Source organism: Pterocles gutturalis, unplaced genomic scaffold (assembly GCF_000699245.1).
Source record: "Pterocles gutturalis isolate BGI_N339 unplaced genomic scaffold, ASM69924v1 scaffold45437, whole genome shotgun sequence".
NCBI lineage: Eukaryota > Metazoa > Chordata > Aves > Pterocliformes > Pteroclidae > Pterocles > Pterocles gutturalis.
Genome location: NW_010109588.1, coordinates 45,213 through 56,458, shown reverse-complemented (window position 1 = coordinate 56,458; position 11,246 = coordinate 45,213). Strand labels below are relative to the sequence as shown.

At 37.6% G+C, this 11,246-nt stretch overlaps 1 protein-coding gene across 1 annotated transcript in view; it reads left to right on the top strand.

The window, feature by feature from the left end:
• WWC2 (WW and C2 domain containing 2) overlaps positions 1-8,470 on the top strand; it is a 52,115-nt gene extending 43,645 nt beyond the window's left edge. Inside the window, 3 exon segments of the mRNA XM_010073020.1 lie at positions 689-931; positions 6,407-6,534; positions 8,245-8,470. Of these exon segments, the coding sequence (XP_010071322.1) occupies positions 689-931; positions 6,407-6,534; positions 8,245-8,311 (438 nt within the window). The 3' untranslated portion in view covers positions 8,312-8,470.
• Positions 8,471-11,246: the final 2,776 nt, after the last annotated feature.

Sequence of the window (11,246 nt, the reverse complement as noted above, 5' to 3'; positions counted from 1 at the left end):
CTTGGACATTGAGCCATTGACCACAACGCTCTGAGTGCAGCCGACTAGCCAATTCCTTATCCAGCAAGTGGTCCTTCTGTCAAATCCATGCCCCTCCAACTTAGAGACAAGGATGTCATGTGGGACTGTGTCAAAGGCTTTGCACAAGTCCAGGTAGATGATATCAGTTGCCCTTCCTCTGTCCACCAGCGCTGTGGCCCTGTCGTAGAAGGCCACCAAATTTGTCAGGCACGATTTTCCTGTGGTAAAGCCGTGTTGGTTATCATCAATAACCTGCTTGTTTTCCATGTGCCTTAGCATAGATTTCAGGAGGATTTGCTCCATGATCTTGCCAGGCACAGAGGTGAGACTGACCCGCCTGTAGTTTCCCGGGTCTTCTTTATTTCCTTTTTTAAGTAGTGTTGATCTCCTGGCATTGTGTTGTCCTGGGGATCAGAATGGGTTTTTTGTTTTTAACCTGTAAATGTATAATTGTACATGGGGTTGGAGAAACTTTTGCATTTATTTTTAGCTAGTGACTGAAGAAAAATTCCAGAATAGATGTATTTTTGAACTTGGATCTCATCATAGCAGCTTTCTGCTAAAGAAAAACAAAAAATATTTGAGCTTTTCTGACTGTATTATGTCAAACCCTACACTAGCCTCTCTAGATACTAATTTTTATTGCTTCATCTCCCAAATGATTCAGCCTGTTTGCCAACCAATCATGCGAAGAGCTATGCAAGAGTGCCCCATACGCACGTCCCTTGACTTGGAGCTGGACCTCCAGGCATCACGCACAAGACAGAATCGTCTGAATGATGAGCTTCAGGTCTTGCGGGATCTTAAACAAAAGCTTGAGGAAATGAAAGGCAGAGGAGAGACAGACCTTCCCCTGTGTGTGCTAGAGGATGAACGCTTCCAGAAACTCTTGAAACAAGCTGAAAAACAGGTATGAGCAGCATACAGATACTGTGTGAATTAATATGCATATGGCCCTCCCTTGTCTATAAATCCATTAAAGAATTCAGTCTGTCATGTTAAAGATTTTTACAGAAGCTCACATTTGACTAATTATACCTCTGAATTACATAGTATAAACAATATTTATTAGTCAATACTACAGCATTTAAACCTAGAATTTGAGGCAGTGTTTTTCTAGTGCCTTCTAAATACTTCAGTAATTACGAGTAGATACTCTTGTTATTTGGAGTAAGAGTTGTGGTTGATGTAGTAAAAATAGTATAGACATTTACTTAAAAGTTAATTTAAAACCCTGCCGTCCCAGCCATACTTCCACAGACATGCCTATGCTTTTTGTCCTTCAGCGTCAGTTGATCTGCAGTCTGCACAGAACTTGTAGCCAAAAGATCTTTGTAACGGGTAGAGAGAGGCAATGAGCATTACTGATAGTCGTATGGGCAGATGGGAAAGGCAGTTCCACAGTTCTGCTGTGGCTTATTTCCTTATGCAGGATGTTCTAGTTTTAGCAAGGGAAAGCCAAATTCTGTTCTCCATGTGATGATCTCTAAAATAATAGAAGTATATATGCATTGTCTCTAAACTGCCATAAGGTAAGATGGGATGCCCTCATGTGGATGAAAGACAAGAAACAGCATAGAAGGGATGAGAGCAAACAGTTACAATTTGGAACATGGAAAATTCCGACAAGATGCATGAAAACACTGGATGTTGTGGGGGTTTTGTTTTGGTGAGATTGTTTGTTTTTATAAATTGTGAGGGTGATCATACACTGGAATAGGGGCCTAGAGAGGGTGTTAGGGGAAGGAAAAAACCCAACCAAACAAAAAAAGCCTCAACCTCCACAGCTGGAGATAATTGGAACCTAACTGGACAAGACCCTGAGTACCCAGCTCTGGCTTCACCTGCTTTGAGGAGGAGGTTGGAGCAGATGCCCTCTGGAGCCCCCTTCCCATCTATGTCAGTCAATGTATGTCAGTTTTTGATGAGGGGAGGTTGCTAGTGGCATCCAGGAGAAATTTGTGCTCTCCAGCTATTTATGGTTGATAGAGATGAGTGTTTTGATGACACCCAAGTTATTTAGAGTCACAAAAATGGAAAGCAATTTTAACAAGGTGCAAAGGACCTGCTAATATATAACCAACAGTTGTTTGGGTTTTTCTGGTTTGTTTTTTTTTTCAGTGTTTTGGGTTTTTTTTGTTTTTGTTCGGGTTTTTTTTAAGCTAAAATGTCAGTAAATAGCTTTTGTAGGAGGAGGGAAGGGATGATCCTCATCTTTACATATGCAAAGCTGACCTCTGAATTAGATGTCAGGAATGAGATACTCCGGATATAAGAAACAAAAACATCAGCAAAAACATCACAGCACTAAACAAATGTCAAAAGGCAAATGTGACAGGAATTACTAAGAAAGGAAGCTGGAATAAAACAAATCATTGCTTTATGATATAAATACATGTTATACCTGTAATTTGAACATTGTTCAGTTCTGGTTCCCCTTCTCAAAGTAGATAGTAAAACTAGACAGGGTCGACAAGGAAGGTCAAAGGAAGAAACTGCTTCCATGTTAGGAGTGACTAAGTAGTTACAACTGAAGTCTATAAAATCGTAAGTGAAGTGGAGGAGAGAAATTAATCATTGTCTTTGATAATACACGACATAGGAAATTGAAGAGATGACAGTTTAAAGGCAAGCCAGCATAGCATAACATTTACAAACAATGTTTTCCACAGAACATTGTGAGTGCTGCAAGTCTGCATAGGTTCAAAAAGCAGTTTGATACATTCATGGAAGAAGAATCCATCAGAGGTCATTAATCATAATGATACCACCTACTTCAAGAAGTCCTTGACCATCAGATAGCTTAGAACACAAAACTTTCTCCCAATATGTTCTCCCAGCTCTTTATTAATGCCCTGTTCTGTCCTCTCTGTCTTCCTGTCTCTCTTTCCTTGTCATTTGCTGTTGGCTATAGCTAGTGGAGTTCTAAAATGACTACAAAATACTAGCAGAGTTTAGGTTGAGCATTGACAAGTGTTTTGAAAAACCCTTGGGCAAAATGGGATAAGACGACACAATCCTTAAACATCACACAATGTAACTACATTTTTTTACCATGTGAATTCATTGTATGAATTTGATCTTTCAAAGTTCTAACACATAAAGATAGTGGCTTACAGAAAAGAAGCACAGCTAAATGTATTTAGGAGTTCATAGTTTAATGCTGGATGCAGGATAGAAATTATAATTTTAAATTGTCTATTTAATTTAAAACCACTCCCCCTCTAAAGCTATTCCCACTAGAATAGAGTATGCCTCTGCAACATTTAATATTCTAAATCCTTTGGATTTGTGTTTTCTTATTTCAGCTGGTTCTTTCAAGGCAGCAGATAGGTTTGTCATATTTTGTATCTCTGGTGTCAGTGATCAGCACCGTGACACACACGGTTCCTAAAATATATGCAGGCTGCAGTGCAGCATTCAAGTCCTTCTTTCCAAGCTAAAAGTTAGAACAATGATCACAGCCACTCCACCTCTTTGAAGAGCACTTAGAAAGTTTCTAGAAATACTTCTACCCATAAAATCATTGCAGCCTTCCCCTGTGGAACAAAACAACCCTGAGAATGCTATACTCTGCTGTCAGTGTTTCCTCTTGGGTTAGCAAAACACAGCAGCCTAGAGAACATTGTCATAGATTATTTTTTAGATCCTGCAGGCATTATAATGGCACAGACTTATGCAGCAGCTGGAAGTGCCAGAAAAACTGAGTGAGTCTCAAGTGAAAAATGAAACTGCAGATGTGGGGGATGTTGAAAATCAATGGCTGCTTGCTAGCACACAGTTACTCTGTTTGAAGCCAAATACACGGACTCCATACTTTCCTTCCCCTTCCTACCACACCTTCTTAAGTACAGCAAGTACATAAAGCCCACTAATACCTGCGGATAAGAAAACAGTAGGTAATTCCGTGAACCAGAAGCATTTTCTCTTGTTTAGTTGCATGTTTGTGAGAAATCATGCAGTATTTCAAAGTTTGAGTCTTAAATCCTCATTGAAGTTTTCAGACACCTAGTGTCATCTTAAGTATTTCCTCTTTGAGTATGTCCAAAAAAGATTCCTGTAAATGTCATCTATATTTCTTTTCAGTACATCTTCTATGTAGAGGTAATCTGTAATCATGTCATTAATACCACAAATATGTCCTTGTTCCAGTGTTTTGGTGTTCAGCACAGTTAACAGCTTTTCTTTAGATTCACTTTCATTATTCTATACAAAAACCACTGAACAAGACAGGAATTACTGTTTCAGCTTTAATTTTGATAGTGTTTCTTCTTTGTTCATATACAGAGATTCCTATCTGGCACTTATTTTTGGCAGATAAGTGACAGATTTTTTGGCACTTACTAAATGTATGGCCAATGTACGTGTGCTTTTCTGTATTTTATGTGATGGAGGATTCACTATCTTTATAATTCAGTCAAGAAACATGAAGTAAATATAAACCTGCTCACATACTTACCTTGTCACATGCATACTCTGATTTCAGCCCAATGTCTCTAAAAGTTTACTTGAGAGCATCCTGAAAAAATAAAATAATTTTAAAATGAAAAAGGGGTACATAGTGATGGAGAGTATTAAAACAAAGAAGTCATGTATGCTGTTAACCTGAAATGCAGTAGTCACAAGCATCTCGTGTACAGTTAGGGAAAAGATAAAATTAGAACATTTTGAAATATTTTATGTTTAGTGCTTTGATGATAAATATTAACTAGGGGAGCTGATAAAACATACAATCAGTGATATATGTAAATTAATACACTACCAGTTGTAGGTTGCAAATTTATATTCACTAACTAATAAGGAAAACAGCATTTATAGGTTAATTTCATTTTTAAATCATAGCTATTTTGGAGTTGAGGACTGAAGTTCACAGCTGTACAAGCTGACTGGATTTCGAGTGAGTTTTTGAAAGGGTGGTGTTCTTGCATGTAAAACACTTTCATATAAAACACTGGAGTGTGTTTCCACAGACAGAGGATACCACTATCCTGCTGTGAATGGATTTCCATAAATACCCAATATGAAACTGATAGTATGGACTAACTTTTTTGAATTAGTTGGTTTTGTTGTTTGGGAGTTTACTGGGTTGAATTCAGAACTGGGGACGTGAACTCCTAAGTTGTAAACCAACTTTGAAGATTGCTGTTTCTGGCTTGGGTGTGTGTTTTAATTTGAGGTAACAGAACAGCATTTTCAAGTCTGAGTGCCTAAAGTTAAGCATGAAAAATTAACTTAAAGAACTTTTAAAATTGTTTAAGAATGTGAACTGCTTCTGTTAAATTTTGATGGCTAGCAACATTCAAAATGCAGTAAATAACATTTGTCTGACGGTCCCTGCAGTCTAGAAATGAAGCAAAGTGCACATACAAGGTGGCATTGCCCATGCTGTGCACCCCACACATGACGGGGGTGATAATGCATCCATTACAGGACTCATCTGCATATGAACGGTAGCCATTTCTCTAATGACTGCCCACCTAAAAAGAGCTGCTGTTCAAGTTATTGGGCATTCAGAAACCCTTGATAAAGTATTTTAAAAAAAACAAAACACAACTCTTAATAGAAGTCTGTCACTGAAATGGTGGATGGTACAGCTGTGATTGTCCTGTTGATGCAGCGGTGCTTGGTAAAGATATATGTGACAGAGTCAACAACACTGAGGTACAGAAATACTGTAACTTACTGTTGGGTGTGCAGCTGCTCAACAATGTTCAGATCAAAAATGATCCTTGATCTCTTGTCACCACTGGTGTTCTGTTCACTTGCCTTGGCTTTTACACTGCTACAATGCAAATGAAAGAAGTGAGTCTCACATTCAAAACAGGTGTCATGTCATGAATAAAACCACAGAAGTTCATTAATATTAACTTTGCTAACAAGGTCAACAAAAGCTGAAAGTGTATTTTGAGAGCACACCTCTATTTTTTTTTTTCTGTCATTTTTTTTAGATTGGGTATAGGCAACTTTCCTGAGAGCTTTCATTGGGAAACTAAAGTATTTGACCTGGGAAGAGAATCACTGTCTCCCAGTTTGAAAAAGATACTTGGATAGGTATTGTCTAACTATAGCCTTAAGAAATATCTCGTCAACTTTACAACACCTAGTTGCCCCCTGTGATGGCATGAGTTTTGTTCTATTTACTTTTTTAGGAAAAGCTCTGTTATCTTATTTCTTGCCCATGGCTTAGGCTTGGGATGTCATTCTTTTGTCTTGCTGACCCTTTGTATAGAGATTTTCATAGAATCATTTAGGTTGGAAAAGATCATCAAGTCTAACTGTAAACCTAACACTGCCAAGTGTTTTGATGACACAGAAGATTTTGTCATTTCTTTGACAAGAGTAGTTGTTAGTTATTAGCGAAACATAGTTATTTTCCTCTTTACAGGCTGAACAGTCAAAGGAAGAACAGAAACAAGGTTTAAGTGCTGAGAAATTGATGAGGAAAGCTTCTAAGGATGTATGCCGGTTACGGGAGCAGAGCCAGAAAGTGCCACTGCAGGTGCAGTCATTCAGGTATGAATTTTAATGCCCTTTTTAGTGTAGTGAAGTAATATGAATGATTTCTAAATACAGTCAGGCATGCCCTGCAATATTAGTCAAAAATCCACATGCCTTTGAATTGCAGGAAACATCATACCTTTCTAACATAGCTCAATGTTGGTGTTTCAAAGGACTGGGCCTCAGGAGCTTGCTCATGTGGCAGAAGTGGCAGTATGTCAGCTGAGCTGTGGTGGTGGTAAGGAAGCAGAGGGAAAAGTCTGAGACCACTATGTGGCATCTGCTGTGGGCAAGCACATGTGTGACCACTGCCACAGCTCACCTCACCCACAGGAGATTGACAGTGGGCTTTAAGTAATGGGATCTTTTCCAGCGACGGCAGGTGCTTGAAGCAAATTGCCCCTCAAGGAGAAATAAAACTCTATACATCTCACCAGGAAACTGATTAACTACTACCTGTGCCTTGCTCAAGACTTATTATTCAAGGGAGATCTTGAATCCCTCCTCCTTTGTGTTTCCCTCCTCCTTTTGGTTGCAGGAACAGCAACCTATTACATGAAGCAATTAATCAAGTGTTCTTGCTTGCTGAATTCCTGTGTAGGAAATACACACAAGAAGATTTTTTTCCTTTTTCAACTCGGTCTATAGTGAGCAGCTTGAGAAGTCCATAAGCAAATAGGGGCTTGTGAGGTACACTTTGCAAACCACAAGTGTAAGTGATGCAGAAACAAAAGCAAGAGAGAAAGGAAGGGGGTTCCTCAGGAAAGAAGTGCTACAGCTGAGCTGCTTATCTTCAGTATGAAACTCAGAGCATCTCCAAACCATTTTCACTTTCTGTGCACGTCTTAGAGTTTTGGGCAGTGCTGGTTATTTAACAGTCATCACAGACTGCTGCACAAAAGTATCATCTAATCATCTTTATCATCTAATCAACATGCAATTAGCCAAGGAATCCAGTTTACATAGTTGATTTTGCTTTGAGATACTGTTTTTGATGGGAACTCAAGCTTCGCCACTGGAAAACGGTTTAGTCTACTGGACAAATATTTACCTTCTAAGGCTTAATCGTACTTCCCCTGCTAGTTGGACTTGTCACAGTGCTTTGGCCTTAAGGATTAATCACACAGAGGCATTTTTGAAGCTCTCAAGAATGACTCTTCTGAGCTTTAATTTTAAAGCCCCCAATACTTACCATCTGCTTTCTAGGCTGCTGGCAGACAAGCTTGTGTAAACTTGTTATGCTTCAGTAATCTCAGTTCATAGGAGACAGAAATGGTAACAGCACAGGGGAAGCAACTAGAGAAGGGGTTGACAATTCTGCTTCTCTGAGTCTTGCCCAGACCCAATTACTTTTTTTCCCCTTCCTTTTCCCAAGTCAGGGTAAAATGTTTTATTTTGCCTTTTCATCCCCCCCACTGAAATATCATAGGAAATTCAGTGACTAGATCAGTATTTCAGTCTCATCACTGGAGTTATTAATGAAATATCGATTTTTTTCTTTTTCAAAATTGGAGCAGCTTTTTACATAAATCTCCCTGAGAAGGCAATTATGTCAGAATGCTCCAGCAACCACATTTATTGTAAATAAATGCACTCTGTAGTTCTCTCACTGTATATTTTCCAAACCTATATTTTAAAGAACTATGCTGTAACATTAGCAACTGTACAGCAGATGACATTGGAGTCATGCCATAAATAGTAAAATAACTTGTTTTCTAATTTCAGGGAGAAGATAGCATACTTCACAAGAGCAAAGATCAGTATACCAAGCCTTCCAGCTGATGATGTATAATTATGTATTTTCATAGAAGTGTTTTTCCACTTGCTCATCTCCTTTCAGATGAACTTTGTAGTTCCAGTGACCTGCTTTTAAAGATCTTCTATTTTACATTCACTATTGATATGTTATGTGTAAAATACAGTGAATTGAATTGTTGTATGTTTAAAAAATGGCAAAACCCCCCAACAACGAGAAAACCAAAGTAGGTTAATTTTGGTATGCTGATTTTGTACAGTTTGTATGTATTGCATGTGTTTTTATTTTGTAAAGATGGAACAAAGGCAGTACTAAACATGTATCCTGTTGAACCGCATTGTGTTGAGAAATATTACGTTCAACAGAAGATTGTTTATCTTTTCACTATTTTCATGTGAGCAGACTGTGAAGATGGCTGTTTTGCCATGCAATATTTTTGTACAAGAGTGTGACTTTTATAGTTTAAAGTTAACCACAAGCATAAGCTTCTTTCCAAAACACCAAGGCTGCCTCACAATAGCTGCTAATTAGATTCGTCACACACATTGGAATTTTGTTTCTGAAATCAAATTTCTTCCATTTTTGTTTTTCAGTACTTTGTAGGAAGAGACAGAGTTCAGAGTTTAGTTTTGTGAATGTACAGTACTTTAACCTGCACTAAAAGGTTTCTTGCATCTGCAGGAGTGTAGGAAAGGCAAGGCAGACAAGTAACCCTAAAAACTTATGAGACTACCAAAAGGGGCAACTGCTTTCTGACCTGGAAGCTGAATCAAATCCATAATACCAGCATTAAAATTTGAATAGTTATATCCACTGTATACTTAAAAATTAGTTTCTCTGTGTTAATCTTTTGTCCTAGAGGCTGTCTTATTGCCAACTAGGAATACATAAAAGTGTTTGTTAGGTTTACAAATGTGAAGATGTTTTCATCCAAAAGAAAAACCTGTCACATAGTAACTCAGGTATGACAAGTCTTGCTGTTAAAGCAAACCCTTTCCAAAAAAAGAAAAGTTCCTGACTATAAGTCTTCACATATTTCAGTACAATAAATAACATTTTTAAAAATATGCACTTGATCCTGTATGCAGTTGAGGGTACACAGGTTCAACAAACAGACATGAATGGCGTGGTGCAAATTTGTCTTACATGAAGCAACCTGCTACGAAGAAGCATCAATTTGGATTCATTATGTAAGAAGTCCAGAACAGTAAATCTCTCTCTTATCCCTTCCTGGGCTGGATGGGGAAGGGGGGCTCTGCCAGCCCCTCCCAGGAGTCCCCCCAGCTGCTCCCCAACCCAGGCGCTGACAGCATCGACCACGGGTTATGGGGCATGTGGATGCCCTGTCTTGGTAAAACAGTTGGGGTCTTATATTCTGTGGGTACTGTGTAAGTAGGTAGACACTGCAGACAGATAACAATTATTTCATTTTCTACTTAATGTGTTGCACTCAGATGTATTTAAGTCACTGGCGGATGTTTTCTTCCCCAAACAAGCCACATATGCATCAACTTCATCTTTCAAAAAGGCTATAATTACTTGTTGAGAAAATGGAAGTAAATATAATGACAGTATGGTAGCAGCTGTCTTAAATGCAAAGTGACAATTGTGTGATGAGAGGTCTGTGTAACACCCAAGGGTTTTCTTAGGTTTATTTCTTATACATCAGTTCACCTAAATGTATAGCCTAACATGCTATTTTGGGCAAGATGACTGACTGAACATCCTCTATGAATGCCCCATTTGTTTTTTGTTTTCATGTTTGAAAGGTCAATTTAAAAAAAAACAAAAAATCTAGAATTATTTCATGTAGGGATGAAATGAAGGTTGACAGTTTCAACTTCTCAATTTGATTATGTAAGTTGTTTGTAGAAAGATGTTTAGAGGTGTACTTTATGATTTTTCTTTTATTTATTTACAGTCTTATTTATGTTCAGTTTAATATAGTTCAGTTCTGGCCATAAAAATATTTGACATTAAGGATGCTATTGTGAAAAATAGAGCTAAGTCCTTGCCCCATTAGCTGCTTCTCCTCATGTACTGAAACATAAGTATTATTAACTGATTTGTAAGCATGAGATGAGGTCAAAATTAAAGTATTGCTGGCTTTAGTTTGCAAAACTCATTTAACAATGAGAGACTTAAGCATATTCATGCTCCTCGTTTTCCAAATTGGTAAAGTTGAACATATTTATAGGTAGCTTTTAACAATTCGGAGTGTTGGAGGTTTTTTACTAATTCAGGTTATTCACACTTGAAACTCAATAGAATAAGCTGAAAAAAATGCATCCCAATAAACCCCCATCAGTCTAAAATTATAAATATTACTCTAGAAATGGAATTTACTCTACACAGCAGGATATAACAAATTTAATTAGTTCTATTTCCAGGTACCAATGTCATTGCAGTTGTATATATCAAAATCTAAATATTACTGTTTCACGAATATTTAGCCAAATGAGTAAAGTTTATCAGAAATTGTAATAGAACATAAATCAAACAACTTTTTTTTTTACTATTGCTATGTTTATACTGTATTAAATAACAAATGCTCAGGACTGAACTAAATATTTAATCAGGTTATATTCTGAATGTGTTTCTGTTCTAATTTTGTCTGTAAAAGTATGCAAATACATCACAGACTAACTTGTCTCTGCACTTTCCATGTGTTTCAGTGATTGGAAAATACATTTTTTTAACAAAGCTCTTTTCCAGGCCAGTGCTTTATTTAATTCTTTTATTGCTGTTCTAGTCTTTATATGCTCTTTGCAGAAACAGATGGCTGCTACAGCTTTGTCAATGTAAAATTATGGCAATTTATAGAAAGTTCACATCAATCACTGACAAGTCTTACTATGAGTTATACAAAAAGCAATTGATGTACTTGAAGTCAGTTCTTTACATTCATTAAGTATTAACTGCAATAGTTGGTCAACACTCCACTGGAGTGCGATGTTTGGGGAATAGGGAG